Source organism: Zootoca vivipara, chromosome 10 (genome assembly GCF_963506605.1).
Source record: "Zootoca vivipara chromosome 10, rZooViv1.1, whole genome shotgun sequence".
Taxonomy (NCBI): domain Eukaryota; kingdom Metazoa; phylum Chordata; class Lepidosauria; order Squamata; family Lacertidae; genus Zootoca; species Zootoca vivipara.
Genome location: NC_083285.1, coordinates 17288536 through 17306195, shown reverse-complemented (window position 1 = coordinate 17306195; position 17660 = coordinate 17288536). Strand labels below are relative to the sequence as shown.

The following is a 17660-nucleotide window of genomic DNA, read 5'->3' as shown; positions in this document are numbered from 1 at the left end:
GAGGCTAATTTTTTCTCAATGAAAATTTGGCTCGGTATAATGCAAGACACAGAGAGCCAGGCTTCAAAAAAACCTGATTATGTTCGTGTTAAGGACATTTTAGAAACAATTGCATTTCCAAAAGGACAGCTGATAATCGTACACAACACATACAAAAGCACTTGCTGTTAAAACTGCTATTCAAGAATTAATCTGAGCTGATACTCGGCTCCCACATCCTGTTTTCACTGCTAGGATTCCTCCCTATAGAACACCCAAAATAATAATGAAAAACGGCTCTAAACATGCACAGCGTAATAAATTTTAAAAATTCTGCCACCTGTCGCCATATGTGGGGTTATCCATGGTCATTCATCAAGGACATGGCAGAAGTGGTTTCTGACATTCCACTTTACACAACAATACAAATTAGAATGCTTCAAAATAAGGTAGATAAGAAACGCAATCTGGACACATTTACTGAGAATTCCAGTGAGATCTATTGGACTTGCAGCCCAGTTTGTGGGTTTAAGATTCACATGTTACTAACACTAAGCAAGAGAATCCCAAGGCTGCCATTGGACATCCACTTACCTGGAAGTAAGCTCCATTTAACCCAACAGGACTTACTTCTGAGTAGACTGGTACAGGATTGCACGGCAAACTTTCAATTGATTTCCATAGGCTTTGTTTCCAAATAAACGTGCTTAGAACGGCAGCACAAATTAGAGAGAAGGAATTGCAGTTGGTTCTCGAACGGAATCCGTTCCAGAAGTCTGTTCAACTTCCAAAACGTTCGGAAACCAAAGTGCAGCTTCTGATTGGCTACAGAAAGCTCCTGCAGCCAATTGGAAGCTGCAGAAGCCCCGTCGGACATTCGGCTTCCAAAAATAGTTCACAAAGCAGAACACTCACTTCCAGGTTTGCGGTGTTTGAGAGCCAAAATGTTTGAGAACTAAGCTGTTCAAAAACCAAGGTACGACTGTATTTTTTTCCCAATCAAAATATTTGAACACTGTACATTACCCACTCACCGCAATTTCCTGCTCGTAGGTCCAAACACCGCAGGCCAGTTCAATGCAGAATATCACAAGCAAACTTCCAAAATACTGCAAAACACAAAGCAGGAGTTAAATTGTTACTAGTCTGGTGGGGAGAAATGACTTCTTGTTTTAAAACACAATTTTCGCACTCTAAAAATCCTAAAATAATTTTGGCTTCTTAACCAAAAACATATATCTCCCAGTCCTACGTGGAAAGCGAGATGTTCCAAACCCACTTAATCAATGAGTTGGATGCAAGCCAACTGCTGTTATAATAAACAATTAGACAAAAGCTGCTCATAGAGGGTAGTTTTTGCCCAGAGGGCAGTTTTCAAGAATTATGGGTAGAAGAGGAATTCAGAACATGCAGCTGGCACTATCAATTCCCCTACACGATATAGGAGGTTACATAACCAGTGGCTGTTCAATTCCAAGTAATAATTTTAGGATCAAGTTGCAAGGCAGTTATTTACCATGCAGTAAATCAAAGCTGGTTTACCATACTGTTATTTCTCAAAAAACATCAACCCAAAAACCCTAACTTCTCTAGCCACTACCCAACAAATCGCACTGACGTGACGAACGACACACTAGGAGGAATGTTATTGGTAGCAACCACAGTTTGACATATATACAGCACATCCGAGCGTTCAAAGGGTTTCCCGTGTGTCCTTTCAGGAAACCTACAAAAAGCTATTTGGTCGCTATCATAGGCAGTGGGTCTTATTTAAGGTCACCCAGTAAGCAAATAGTTAAAGCAAAATAAAAAAATTCCTTCAGTAGCACCTTAAAGACCATCTAAGTTTTTATTTTGGTATGAGCTTTCGTGTGCATGCACACTACTTCAGATACACTTGAAACAGAAGTCAGTCCCTTATGTATATACAGAGGGTGGGGGTGGGGGGGAGTGGGTGATGGGCTGATGGGAGTGGTAAACCTGTAGATGGCTGTTAACGACTGATGATGACTGCAATTGGTCCTGCGGGGGAAAAGCAAGGGCTGAGGCGCTAAAGAAAGCTAGATCATGCATAATGAGATAAGAATCCAATGTCTTTGTTCATCCCAGGTGGCTCCATGGTTTTAAGCTTGGTAATGAGTTCCAATTCAGCAACTTCTCTTTCCAGTCTGTTCCTGAAATTTTTCTGTAATAAAACAGCTGCTTTGAGATCTTGTATAGAACACTTCAATCTCCCAGGACTGACTTCTGTTTCAAGTGTATCTGAAGAAGTGTGCATGCACACGAAAGCTCATACCAAAAAAAAAAAACCTTAGTTGGTCTTTAAGGTGCTACTGAAGGATTTTTTTTCATTTTGCTTCGACTCAGACCAACACGGCTACCTACCTGTAACTACAAATAGTTAAAGTGAGTGTTGATCCACAGCTATAGCAGTTGTTTAAAAAAGGTGTTTAAAAATGCAACCTTTGTGGTTTGGGTAAGCACATCGACTTACTTATAGGGTGGATATAGAAGAAACAATTCCTGGCACCTTCTGGTTCAGTCATAGCGCCAGGAGATTTCAGTCGGCAAGCTTTAATTGGAAGATGGGCCTGTATCAAGCATTTCTTGTCTTACGGCAGGGGTAGGCAACCTAAGGCCCACGGGGGTCATTTAACCGGCCCACAAGCTGCCCGCAGACATAGATGCTGGAAATCACGCCTGCACAGACACAGACGCTGGAAATTGCGGGCGTGTGCACTCACACATGTGCGCAATCTGGCCCACGGAGAGATCTCCGCTGGAGTGAACTGGCCCAGGCGAGGTAAACCTTGCCGACTCCTGTCTTAGGGCTTATTAATAGGAGATGTTTGTGCACGAGAGAAAGAGAGAAGCATCGCTTTCTTATTTGTTACTGAAATTCAAACGCATACAAATTTGTTATTGGCGTCAGAACGACCAGGGACCAAGCACAAGAAGGAATCTCTCATATTTAGGCTGCAGGTTTATGAACATAGCTGTCAAGCCTCCCTTTTTTTGCGGGGAAACTCCCTTATTCCAAGCCACAGCTGTCAGCTTCCCCTTTTTTTGCTGGAAATTCCTTTATTCCAGCGCCATTTCCCGCTGCTATCCTGGATTGTTAGATATACCGTAGACTGTCCCCGGGACAGGTGGGGCTGCTGCTGATCCCTTATTTTCAAATCCGAAAGTGGACAGCTGTGCCTATGAATGATTTTTAGCCAGTCACACATGCCCCCTTTGAATAGTTTGGGTCCAGGAAACACGCTTTGCAAGTGGCACAGCCATTCACAGTCGCAGCTCATCACCAAACAAGAGTACAGCTTGCTAAAATTGTCTGGGGTATTTCACAGAAGAGGCGGCTACTTTGGTCAGTGGCAGACCTGGTTCAGGGAACTTAAGTTTCTGAGAAACAGTTGCAAAGGGGGTAGAATAAGGTGGAGGCCCAGAACGCCAAATGTGCCCTATCGGGTCCTGTTGGCACTCTTCCCAGGCCACAACCCCTATCCTCAGACTGCATCCATCAAAGGTCTTCTTCTGTGCCCTCCTTGCGGCACTGAACAGTGATAACGCTACTACTCTTTTGGCTGTATGGGTGTATGAGGTGGCTGGGTGCTGGAATCCCATGGGAGCAGAAAAGACTATGTATGCGACCACGGCTGCACGGATGTTATTGGCCCAGAGATGGAAAGATGATAAAGTCCCTACCAGAGAAGAATGGCAGATGAAGTTGATGGACTATGACAGATGAAGTTGATGGACTATGCCGAAAGGGCTGAAATGACGGGAAGATTCAGAAATCAGGAAGACCAAAATTTTAATAAGGAACGGGGAAAATTTATAACCATTGTAAATGGTTGAAATCGTTAGTAGGATTAGAATATCACTTGTACGTTAAGGGTGAATTCTGGACACAATGAAGATGTAAAAGATTTGTATCATCATAAAAGATGCAGGAGGAAATTAATAATAAGACCCACAAAGGGGAGGTTGGAAGTCCAGGAGATTCCTTGAAATCTTGTCTTTATGATTTATGTTTTATATATCTCCGTAAAACTTTAATTTGAAAAATGAAATAAATGTTAAAAAAGAAAAGGTGGCTGTATATAGGAAACTTGTGACTTTACACATCTGTTGCTCTGACCCATCACTGGCTTATGGCTTTCAGAAAGTCGCCTATGAGGAAATGTGCCTTTGGGCAGTTTCCCCAACCCTGAGAGAGAATGTGCAGGTTATTTACAGCAAAGAAGTGGGGGTAATGTTGTTCTTGGGAAATGTTGTTGTTGTTGTTGTTGTTGTTGTTGTTGTTGTTTTTAAAAAAGCATTTTATGGGTCTTTGCAAAAGTGTTTCCTATTTTCTCTCTTCTGTCAAAGTTACAGCATTGCTAGAAAACCAATGAATCATTTGTCAGGATGCATCTTCCGCTGTTATTAATTTATTCCCTTTCACCGCTCTAATAAACAACATACATGCATACAGTGTGTCGTACGGATCAACTCTGCCATCATATTTCAGGCAATGGTGCAAGGAATGACGGCGTGGAAATAGAAAATGCTTCACATGCAACCGTTCAGCCATTTCTTCTGCACTCAATATATTGGTTTAATTCCAACATTTCCTTTTTTTTCTGAATGCCATTAAATGTTTCACAGCTGAAGCAACACAGAAATATATAATGGCTTTCTGCCTTACAACAGGTTTTCAGAAAGTTTCTGAATAACTACAGAGATAGCTTTTAAGTACAGTACTGTTTAAAAGATGGGGGGGGGAGTGCTTCCAAAACCCAAGAAAATAGATCCTGACCGCTGGGGAGCACATGATGCATGAGGTTATCATCCACTCCCCTAAACCCTTGACTTCCCCCCGTAAGCAAAGTCAGGAAAGAGAGAAGAGAGAAGGGCAGATTCCAAGGGTGAGCAGCTGCAGAAGGAAACCTTCAGGGAATCTCAAAAGGCTGGCATATACAGCGTGCCAAACAAATGCCAAAGGATTGCAAGATGTGAAGTACAGCATTTCCCACTGGCTACCAGTTTTCTTCCGAGAAACAAGCAAGCCAGACGTCGGCCTGTACCCTTGGAAACATCTCATGACCCCCAGAAGAACGCTCAATTTGCACAGGGAACTCAAAAGAAGAAGGAGAGAGCTCAGATCATAGTCACAACCCAATGAAGCGTGGTGAGAGGCAGCCCAAAGATCACTCTGGACTCTGCTCTTTTAAAACTCTGATTAATTCCGGGAACAGCATCCAGGCTGGAAATAATGGGAAATGAATTCCTCAGGGCACACTTCTTTTCGGCTACCCTTATCAAAATCCCGGAGTGATGAAACTCAGCTTTTCCCGTTTGCATGCCAATAAAAGGGCGTTTCCTCAACTGGCAAGACAAACTATTTTAGAAATGGAATGAATGTCACTAGGTCTTCAAAAATAAATCCTCTCCATGACAGATATGATCAAAGCAAAAAGGGTGGACTTAGGTCAAGCAAATTGAAATGTAGCTGTTGACTTCAGCGACATCAGGATGGGACTAAATGATCCCCCTTATTATTTGCCAGTACATGGGGCGTGAAGATACACACAACTACTTCTTCATTCTTTCAACTACTTTCATTCATTCTTTTAAAGCCCCAAATGTTCTGTGGATTGTGTTAATTTTCTCAGGTTTCCCCTGAATGTGGCACTATTCTTTATGGGTTGTGCATGTATGTGTTTTTAATGCAGACTTCGTTTCTTCTCCACATTACCATTTCAAAAATAATAAATGGCATGTGCTTATCAGTTTATTCCCACATGATCAAATACAAGTGAAACATTTCAGATGGTTTGAACAGAAAGTGAATGAGAGGAAAGCTGAGTTTTCCTGAGCAAAGCAAGACCTTACGGGTGCTGATAATAATAATAATAATAATAATAATAATAATAATAATAATAATAATAATAATTTATTATTTATACCCCGCCCATCTGGCCGGGTTTCCCCAGCCACTTTGGGCGGCTTCCAACAGAAACATTAAAATACACTAATTTGTTAAACATTAAAAGCCTCCATAAACAGGGCTGCCTTCAGATGTCTTCTAAAAATCTGGTAGCTGTTTTCCTTTTTGACATCTGATTGGAGGGCGTTCCACAGGGCAGGCGCCACCACCGAGAAGGCCCTCTGCCTGATTAGGAAACCATGGTCCCATGCACGCAACAGGGCCCTTAGATATAGAAATACCGGTACATGGATGTCAAGATAGCGTCGTGCTATCCTCCCATTATTTGCCATCTTGGCAAATAATCCTCAAGGCTAAAGGGGGAGAGCCCTGTGGAAGATGATTGCCACGCTTAAAAGCAAAGCAAAGCAAAGAAACCTGTAGTCCAGGCATCCCCAAACTGTGGCCCTCCAGATGTTTTGGCCTACGACTCCCATGATCCCTAGCTAACAGGACCAGTGGTTGGGGAAGATAGGAATTGTAGTCCAAAACATCTGGAGGGCCGAAGTTTGGAAATGCCTGCTGTAGTCCAATGGTCAATGAGTATGGAAGTTGTGTCACAGATTGTTCACCCTTTCTGTAAGAGTAGGAATATGCAGCATTGAAAGGAACTAGCTGATACTCCTCCATTAGGCTGATCAAGCATAAGACGTTGCCTTGATGCAGCACTTTCGAGAACGCCATGTGGAACTCTCTTGAGCAAAGAAACCTACTGACGCATTTGGAAGTCAAATATGACCTTCTAGGAAGCATGTTCCTGGTGAACTAGGAACTTTGCCACATCAATGGTCTAACAACTGTACTTCTTGTGTCACCTCAATTGTCAATAAGGTATTTGGTATGCCATTAATGCTCTAGAACAGGGTTACCCAAACTTGGGTCTCCAGCTGCTTTTGGATTACAAATCCCATCATCCCTAGCCACTGGTCCTGCTAGCTAGGGATGATGGGAGTTGTAGTCCAAGTTTGGGAAACGCGGCTCTAGAGCATAGCCTCTCAGTATAGCCCCACCTGTGGAAAAGCTGCTGGAGGGCTCACGGACAAGCTCTCTTCACTCAGTTTACTCTGATATTCCCTGGGAAGCCCCCCACCCCGCCCTTCCAGACACATCCCAGGCCTTCCTGCGGCCCCCGCAACTCTCAGGAGATCCCGATCATCCAAATATCCGTATTCAAGTGCATGGCTATTGTGAGCAACAGTTAAGCACACGGCTACCTTTATTGAAATAAATGAGTCTGGGATGCAACGTGATTAAACAGGAAAAGAGTGTCAGGAGCAGCTGGCACCATCAGCTCCCTGCCCAAGCTGTCAGCCTAATGGGAAGCTGCTGGCATGAGTCAAAAGAACCAGAAGAAGCCAGGCAAGGCAGCCCGGGGAAGGAGGAGGAGGGGTGCTCAACCTGGATACAGGTGTAGCCTGCAGCACATTTAGGGAGGGGATGTCAGGGACCGTGCTGAGGAGGGCTGCACTGAGGAGGAATGATGGGAGCCTCCCCCTCCCTCTGATCCTGATCTGGATCCTGAGTCTTCCCAGGAGCAAGAGGACAGTATAGATTTGGAACAATGGTTTGCAGAGGGGCATAGGCAGAAGCTGGGAAATACTGGAAGGGGGACAGCTAGGAGAAGAAACACTGGGAGAGAGGGGGTTAACAGATTCACTGTCTCTGGAAAGCATTCATCACTCAGCCCAAGGTCAAGAAGAGCCGATAAGGTGGTGGAACAGAAAGCACAGTGGTTTCGAGCTCAGGGTACAAGACGCAGTAGTGACTAGTGATGTGAGTGACTAGGGAGGAAGTGGGTGAAACCCTTAATTGGGAGCACCGCCATTCCTAGAAAACGGATTCTTTGTTCTCTTGCTGTGATCATTAAAGTTTCTAACTGGTAAAAAGACTCATTTCCTTTGTTCTGATTATCTACTGCCAAAGCAGGGGAAGGAAGCCGATTCCCTGAAGCCTGACAGAGAGCAAGGATGGAGAAGAAATAGCAGGGGGAAAACAAAGAGGTCTGCTAGGCTGCGGGCAAGATTGGCCACAGCAACTTAGGCCACAGCATGGGAGGAAGGAAAAGGCAGCATTTCTGGGACTTGCTACCCCAGCAAAGGGTTGGGGAGGGAAAGGGTAACTGAAGGAAGGGGCAGGCTCCTTGCACATCTGCTAACAGAGAAGAAGCAAGACTGCTTGAGTAAACAGCTCTCAGAAGGGCTCGAAGGACAAGAAAGGCTCTAAACTCATCTGAAGGAAGAATTTGCCAGGCTTTTTAAAAAGCCATGGTTTAGCATTGTATTAAGCACTGAGGAAACCACAGAAACACAGTATCACACAATTGTGAGGCTGGAAGGGACCCCCGGGGTCATGTAGTCCAACTCCCTGCAATGTACCGTAGGAATCTCAACTAAATCATACGTGACAAGGTGGCCATCCAACCTCTGCTTAAAAACCTCCAAGGAAGGAGAGTGCACCACCTCTCGTGCAAGCCTGTTCCACTGTCACACAGCAGGTTTGCTTGTGTTTCTCTATACCACTGTTTCCCAACCTTGTGCCTCCAGCTGTTTTCGGACTACAATTCCCATCATTCCTGACCACTGGTCTTGCTAGCTAGGGATGATGGGAGTTGTAGTCCCAAAACATCTGGAGGAACAAGGTTGGGAAACACTGCTCTATACATGCTTTTCTGAGGCAAGACTTGGCTCAGCAAACTACGTTTCTTTGAAACACAGGCAATGCAACAAACCATAGTTTATACTTAACTATGGCTAAGGTAATAGAAGCACTGAGCCAGTGTCATACTTACAGCAGAGTGTGAAACTAGATGGCTGCTATTAAACTTGTTAAAAAACCTTCAATTGTTCAATTTTGGTCTGAAAGCAAGATAACAAAATGCCCCTTATGCGTCTTTTTCCCTCATAGATTTTTTTCAGTGTTTTCAAAGCTAGATAGAAGAGGCAGCAAACAAGGGGGGGGGGGAATATATCTTAAAACTGAATTGCAGACTCTCTTTATTCTGAGCTGAAGTGTTAAACACCTTCCGAGATGCGGGACTCTGCAGAGCGAGACTGCAAAGAAAGCAAAAGGAACCATATTTAAAGTCCTGTTTCTATACATTTTGAAAGCAATTCAAAAAAGAGGACTGCGCATACTCCCCTTGCCAAAACATTCAGCGCTGACCACCCCGAGATACAAAAAAAAAAAAACCTACTGAAAAGCCAGTAATCCAGCAGGGATGAATCTTAGTCTCTGTCACGCCTGGTTCTCCGCAGAACTTAACGCTAAATCTCTGTCAGTTGTTTATATTTTTTCTGCTCATACTGATTGGCTATTGGGTGACATATTGAAACACTCCCATTTAGCAAATAATCAAAGTCCAGTGTCAATATTTGTACAAGGTAATGGAGCAGCTGGTGGACTCTTAATTTTGTACTTAGGTGGCGACTGCATTCCTTCACGCTGGGCACCAACACCCCTAAATACCTAAACCCCAAAGTGTAGATGGCCAAAGCACTCCAGGAGATTAAGGTAAATATTAGGGGGAAGAGGTTCTGCCTCACTTCCTCCGCTAGAAAGCAACGTGTGAGAAACTGTAGTGCTAGGAGTCAAAATGATGTGGTTCTTCTTTACCTGAAGGAGCGTCTCCACCCCCATCGTTCAGCCCGGACACTGAGGTCCAGCTCCGAGGTCCTTCTGGCGGTTCCCTCACTGCGAGAAGCAAAGCTACAGGGAACCAGGCAGAGGGCCTTCTCAGTAGTGGCACCCGCCCTGTGGAACACCCTCCCATCAGATGCCAAGGAAATAAACAACTACAGTGGTACCTCGGTTTACAAACTTAATCCGTTCCGGCAGTCCATTTTTAAACCGAAACCGTTCTTAAACCGAGGAGCACTTTCCCTAATGAGGCCTCCCGCTGCCGGTGCCCTTCCACCATTCGGATGCTGTTCTTAGACCGAGGTAAAGTTCTCAAACCAAGACACTATTTCCGGTTTTGTAAACCAAATTGTTCCTAAACTGGACTGTTCTTAAACCGAGGTACCACTGTATCTGATTTTTAGAGGACATCTGAAGGCAGCCCTGTATAGGGAAGTTTTAAATGCTTATCATGCTTTTATATTTGTTGGGAGCCGCCCAGAGTTGATGGGCAGTTGGTATTTAGAGACATGTTGTCTCTGAATCACAACAAGGCTCCATTTAGCGCCCCCCCCTGCCCCCCATGACTAGCAACTATCAAATTTGTATAATCTCCCTTTAAGGCCGTCTAAGCAACCGGTCAACACTACATCTTGCAGCAACGAATTTCTTAAGTTAAATTACACAGCGTTGCTAAGTGGTGCTTCTGACTGTCCCCAAACTCCTGCCAATCAGCTTCATTCAATGGCGACTGAGCTGTAGTCTTAAGAGGCAGGGTTGAAATCTTGTGAAACTCATTTTCATTACGAGAAAGTGGCCTTTCAAGTTCTTGCAATTATGGAGGAAGCCTCTCGAACGTAGATGACTGAAAAGGACCTGCAACTTGCAGGTCTGCGTTATTATGCCAAAAGGACAAAAACAACGCTCACAGTCCTTCTGGAGCCTCAAGTAAGAGGCATGGGGAAGGCCTTGAAAGTGAAAAGGAGAGATTAAAGGCTGAAGCTATTGAGAGAAGTAACTGGGAGGGAGGAGGAGGAGGGGAGGGAGAGGGGTGCCGGCCTTAGCAACAAAGCAATGCACAGTTGTTGCTTTTGGTAGCAAACTCCATTTGTTTGCTTGTGCAACCGATGGACATTATATGGATTCTTGTATCGTATGGAAGGAGGAGGAAAGAGAGGAGGCTCACCCCAGAAGAGCCAGCACGGGGAGGCTCATCTCAAAGGGCAATTTAGAGGCACAGGTTTGAGCATCAAGAAAATTCCTCTTCCCTCAATACATGCAGAACTCAGCACTGATACCTTCAGACTGCAACCACATACCCACCAACATTTCTCCAATGAAAATAGGGACGTCCTATTCAAATTATAATTACTACTACTACTACTTCTACTACTACTACCCCACCCTTCTGACTGGACTGTCCCAGACACTCTGGGCGGCCCCCAACACATATAAAACCATAACAAAACAATAAACATTTTTTTTAAAAAAACCTTCCCTAGGATTGTACAGTTACAGTGGTCCCTCGACTTACGAACTTAATCTGTTCCGAATGCACATTCGTAGGTCGAAAAGTTCGCAAGTCGAAGCGCGGCTTCCCATAGGGAAAAAAAAATTTGGAAAAATTCGTAAGTCGAGGAAACCGCATTAAAAACCGCCAACGGTTTCCGTTCGGATGTAGAAAAATTTGTAAGTGTGCGGCCATTTGTCCCGTTTGTAAGTCGAAACCTATGGATGTCGAGTCATTTGTAAGTCAAGGGACCACTGTCCTTATCTCCTTGGCTCAGGGGTTGGATAACTCCATACTCTTCAACATTTTCCCAATGAAAATAGGGATGTCCTAAGGAAAAGTGGGACAGTCTGGGATCAAATCAGAAACCTAGACGGCTTCTGCAAATCCAGGGCTGTCACTGGAAAATAGGGGCACTTGAAGAGTCTGCAACCACATATTTCCAGCTAGTATGACTTATTTGTAGTTTCAATGTATGAGCTACTTCAGAGGGCCGAACCCAGTCCACGGTCTGTGTGCGGGTATGTTAATGGACAAACCGAAAAAGTTGCATCCATATTAGAAAGTGATTGGAGGGGGAGTATTCTCTTAGAGTTAAAATGGCACGAAATGCCAGTTCACAGGTCATGAATGCTAGCTATTCATCTTCTGCTACCAAATCTGGGAATCTTATCAGCTGCCAGGACCTGCTTGGTTCTATCTGCACAACTTTATTTGGTCATAAAGGAACTTAATCATTGTTAAGCTAAGATCTTACACATTTTGGTCTGGTTTACGTAGAGAGGGACAAGCCAGATTATAGATTCATTACACCATGCATGGCTGTGTTAAGCAAATGTTAAAATACAAATCATTTGGCCGTGCAGTGAGAGCCTTCCAGTGCTTATCTGCCAAACAATATTTATTTTTCTGCCATTTTTCCGATAAAAGCTATTAGTAAAGAGATTTGTGCCGTCAGCTCAGAGATATATTCCTAACAGATTTTCTTTGTTATATAGATACAAATCCACAGGAAAGTAATAATTCTGGCCCAGGCTTTGGTCGGCTGTAACAAAAGCCTATTTTCTTACTTCTTCTTTTTTAAAAAAATTCCACCAGCTTCACGGTCGTATTTTTGTCAAATAATGACATAGTGTGTTTTTATTGGCTAACCAAGATGATAAAAGAATTTCAAGAGGCAGTAGACATTTGTGGAAATTACTTCTTACAATCTTGGCATATTCAAGGCTGAATCTGAGCCAAGGCTCGGCCCTGTAGTTTGTGTAAGTGCAATACAAAATGCCCCTGAGCATGTGAAGAACACATTTTTCAAACCATGGATGAGTCATAGACTCATGTACCTGGAACTGAAGAAAGGTTAAAAATTAATGGTCAGAAACTATGGTCCCTGTTTATATGACATTAACTATTGGTTCTTAGAATGTGGGTTCCAATCCACAAGCTTGTATCACAATATGTGTGATAGTCAACACTGCTAGATGTTGTTTTGATCAGAGTAGACCCAATGAAATTAAAGGACCTAAATTAGTCATATTCATTAATTTCAATGGGTCTATTCTGAATATGACTAAAGTTGGCTTTTCAGCATAGATCTGAAAGTTATTAAGCATTTAATGTGTCCAACGTTTCCTGCAAGTTTTTCTGTTCCCATGTCCTATTCGCTGGTAACAAAGCCATGTGTAGCCAAAATAGCTACCTCTGACTTTTCCCCCACCCATCAAGTTCCAGTGGGTCCACCTGAAATTAACCTGTCTTCCAGCAGTGAACTATGGTCAATATTCAGTCAACCCCTGTGGTAAAAAAGATAAAGTACCCCTGGAGGGTTAAGTCCAGTCAAAGGCGACTATGGGGTGTGGCACTCATCTCGCTTTCAGGCCGAGGGAGCCAGCGTTTGTCCACAGACAGCTTTCCGGGTCATGTGGCCAACAGGACTAAACCTCTTCTGGTGCAACGGTACACTGTGATGGAAACCAGAGCGCACGGAAACACTGTTTACCTTCCCGCCACAGCAGTACCTATTTATCTACTTGCACTGGCGTGCTTTCGAGCTGCTAGGTTGGCAGGAGCTGGGGCAGAGTAACGGGAGCTCACTCCATTGCAGGGATTCGATCGGCAAGCCCAAGAAGCGCAGTGGTTTAGACCACAGCACCACCTGCGTCCACACTGGCTCATGGACTACGGAGAATTTTCTTGTGAGAGGAAATAAGAGAGCTATAGGAGCTCAGATCAGCTATGGACACAAAAGACTTCAACTAAACGGGTTATGGTTGTGTGCTAGATCAGCTGGTGCTTAGATAATTTGTAAATTAACTGTATTTAGCAGTAGCATCTTGTAAGCATAGAGTTGAGCAGTAACCTCCCAGCAATGGAGTCACAGAGCTGCTGCTGTTGTGTTTGTGCAGTCCCATTCTTGCTGTTGCTTCGCTCTTCCCTCTTCTCTGGCAAACAGAAGCGACTGGACTCATTGGTCTAAACACCAGTGACTAAACACCAGTGTTTAGCTCCACCTGTTGTTTAGCTCCAGGACCTCTCCCTGCTCATTCATCCAGATATATCGATGTGATCTAATCAAGGGATGGCCAGATGGTCTGTGAGGCACACCTGGTCATCTCTGTTGCAATTGTGGTCCCCCTCTTATTCCCATCTTCCCAGGCTGGCGAGGAGGAAAGATCTCAAGAACATCACTTTGCACCGGATGCCAGGTGAGTCCAAGGGACTCCTTGATGGGCAAGGAGTTACTTCCCATGTACATAGTAAACAATGGTCTCAGAGGTGAAACAGATGCATTTGCAATAGTGCCGAGGCCCCTGGGACATCCTGCCAACTTGCACAGGGCACCCACAGCATTTGAAATCCCTTGCTCTGTGGCCACAAGCAGGTGATGTCCCACCTGCTATTCAGTGCAAGCCCCGTGCAAAGTAAGAAGCCCATTTCTGACAACTTTTTGGAGCCTATCTGTGGTGGTGTCATGGCTGGGGTGGAGCTAGGGCTAGGCTATGCCTCTGTAGCTGGAGGCAGCAATGTTTATGAGCACCAGCCGCTGGAAACCGCAGGAGGGGAAGAGGGCTCTTGCGCTCAAATCCTGCTTACTGGTTCCCCAGAGGCAACAAGATGCTGGTCTAAATGAGCCATTGGCCTGAACCAGTAGGTTCCCATGGATCTGCCATCTTCTCCATGCCATAGAAGTTGGCTGTTTATACAGACCAGCTTCATTGCTTCCTTGACCTCTGAGAGGAAAAATGGGAGTTTTTCAAGGTATATGCCTACTAATATTTTGGTGTTTCTGCTTTCTTTATCAATCCAAATTTAGTGGAAGTCTTTATGAGAGGGTCCTGCCTGAAGCCTTGCCCATCCAGTCGTGAGATCTCCCTGCCTCTCTGAACTGTCTCTGAGCCAGAATCCTACTTTCCTGGCAGAAAGCGCTACTGGAAACAACGAATAATTTCCAGATAGGCATGTATAAGATTGCACAGCCAGCTTTTTAGAAAGTGATATCAGGCACCCATGTGTCTTTGATGTCAAGCTGAAACGGAATATTTAAGAGATCTTTCACATACCGAGAGATTTTTTTTGCAAATGTGTAGATGATACGGAGGAGGAGGAGAAGCAGGAGATTTGCATTTTATTTCAAAAATAAAAATGACCCCCTAAAGCTACAGAAACGAAATACATTACAAATGGATCAGATGACAGAAAAATTGCATGGTTAAATTCTTCCTGAAAATATCTTAACTTTATGATGGGCAAGTGTATTCCTCCAACCAGAATGCCCCAGCCACCTAATACAAAACTAAGTATAATAATACAAAACTAGTATCTCTGTATATATAGCATTCACCAAACAGGAAACCAGATTATTTGGCAAAGAGCCAAACTGATAGGCGATCTGTGCTCAAAGTCTCATTGAATTAAATGGAAGCTTAACAATTCCTTGAAGCCTGAACTACCTGAAACTGATAGCATCTTTTATCCATTGCTGCTTCTTAAGTCGTCTCTTACTGGAATTACTGCCTGCAATTCTATTTGGTAAAACACGGGAAAGTCCAGTTAAGAGGAAATAAGCAATATAAAAGATAGATCTATTGTTCCTGTAAAGGGAGAATGACCACCATTATCTACCTAGCTCTACTGGCTTTTATTTTCAGGCCTGCTTTTTGAAAATCTTTATTTTCAGGCCTGCTTTTATAAAATCTTGGTTTGGTGCCGTAGTCCTATTTCTGCAGCAACACTGGAGTTAATTCACAGCTGGCTCAGGAAACTTAGCATTATGGAAATGAAAAATTTTGGTTTTATCATACGGCCAGCAATTTAAACCTTATTCCAGTATACCAGCTTGGCACATACTGAAATGAACAAGACTCGTGCTAGGAAAATCATTCTGCAGCATTTGTGGTTCATCTTAGCACATACTGTGTACGCCAGAATCAGTTCAATAGGGGGGAAGGCTGAATTTACTCAAGGAACACTTTTAAATGTTCCCCCAGAAGCTACCTCATATCACAAAATAGCCATTGGAGCTATTTATTGCATTGCATAGCTTCCTTGGAAAAGAAAATCTGTTGCTTAGCCACTTAGTTGCACAAGGCCAAATGCAGAATATCAGCTAGCTCTCTCAGGAACTATTCAGGCTAGGCAAGGCATGCAATTATAGATCATGTAATTCTTGGTTGAGCTAAGAAGGAGACTGGAGTTGCCTAGTGGCCTTGGAGAGCTCCCAGCTTTAAAGGCTAGTTAGATGGGAGTCTGAGGCAGAGAGGCATGCAGTCTCAAAAACATACCTTCCAACAGTTCACTGATGAAAATAGGGATGTCCTATTTAATAGCAACAACAATCGTTTTTTATATTAAAATAATATTTTACAACAATAATAATTTTATTATTTATATCCCACCCATCCGACTGGGTTGCCGTGGCTTCCAACATATATAAAAACATAATAAAACATTAAACATTAGAAAAAAACTTCCTTATACATAGGGACTGCTGTGGCGGGAAGGTGCATCTCTGGGTTATTTGTGGGGCCTGCCTGGTGTTTTTACATTAATAGAACATGTGCTTTTATTTAAAATGCATCTCTGGGTTATTTGTGGGGCATAGGAATTCGTTCATATTTTTTTTTTCAAAATATAGTCCGCCCGTCCTCCCCCCAAGGTCTGAGGGACAGTGGACCGCCCCCCTGCTGAAAAAGTTTGCTAAACCTTGATCTAGATCAGGGTCATCAAAGAAATGAACAGCTCCTACCAGCACCAAAAGGGGAGGTTCGTGACTCGAGTTTGTGTGTCGAGGCTTCCCAGAAAATTACCTTAAATAACTCACAACTGACAACAGAATTATGGTTTGGTTTTTGGCAAATAATTTAGGGCCACAACTTTATTAAATACACAATTTTAATCCGAGTGTTGGCTTAGGCTTTTGGTTATTCACTCGTCCTTCCTAAAGAAGGACTATCCCCATCTGTCCATCCAGGACAGGACTCAATCAGCTGTCCCCTTAGGACAGGACTCACCTCATCTGCCCCACGTGGCAGGACTCACATCAGCTGTCACCATTGGACAGGACTCACCTCATCTGCCCACGTGGCAGGACTCACATCAGCTGTCACCATAGGACAGGACTCACCACTGTCCGCTTGGACAGTTCCTGCTCCGACTTCCGCATGGAAGTCAAGTAAACATACCTGGGAGTGAGGAGGTGGCTGCGCCCAGTCATTCCCTCCTCACCTTCACCAAGAATGTTCCTCAAGGCTCTTGCTCTTAAAATTGGGCCCACCATTCCCGCCAATGGCGGGATGGTAAGGACAAGAGTGTAAGCCCCGAGATTCCTTTAACGGAATACTTCTATATGGAGCAAACGGAGGTGAGGGTAGGCATCCGTGTGCCACCCCCTCTACCAACCGATTAACCAACCAAAAGCCTAACCGCCAACCTAACAAGTTGTGACAATTTGCTAGCGCAGTAGGCGAAAACCAAGAGGCACAGCCAATCAGCCAATTGGAAAAATTCCTACTGACCCCTGAATACAGGCGGCCCCGAAGGCAATAGCAATGTCGTGCTAACCTGCAAGAAAGAAAGGGCGGGTGGGAGGGGTTCAAACGCCAGGCAAAAATGTGACCAGAAAATGGTGGACGCAGCTTTAAGAGGGGCCCCAACAACCAATCAGATCCAAGGAATTTGCATACACACGCCCCCCATTACTCAGCATGAGCTGTGGCCTTACACAAACCAAACCCTAAGCTAAATTTCTTAACAGCCCTACCACAATCCGCTTTATATTATATGATATAAAGCGCTTTGTGCAATCATCAAGGTTTAAGAATATTGATGTCAGTGTTTTTTTCTCTCTTCTTCATTAACAAATTTGCAATTTAAAAAATCAATTAAAATAGCATCTATCTCTACTTTATGGTAATAACATAGAGCCTATAATAACATAGACATAAATACTCCAAAATGAATCATAAGGGCCCTCAAATGTTCTAAGATGTATCTGTTACACTGATAATACCCAACTGAGGTATAATAATGGCAGTCGGTCTCCCCTTACAGATACAGATACCAGCCATCTTTCTTGAGCGTTGCTTTCTT

General features: G+C 43.9%; 1 protein-coding gene across 2 annotated transcripts in view; it reads right to left on the bottom strand.

Annotated features, from left to right (window-relative positions):
- The window catches only part of TSPAN12 (tetraspanin 12), an 83747-nt gene that overhangs the window by 24982 nt on the left and 41105 nt on the right, over window positions 1–17660 (bottom strand). For both annotated transcript variants that reach the window (XM_035126863.2, XM_035126862.2), the window contains exon 5: window positions 1014–1088. In XM_035126863.2, coding sequence (XP_034982754.1) covers window positions 1014–1088 — 75 coding nt within the window. The remainder of the gene's footprint in view (window positions 1–1013; window positions 1089–17660) is intronic.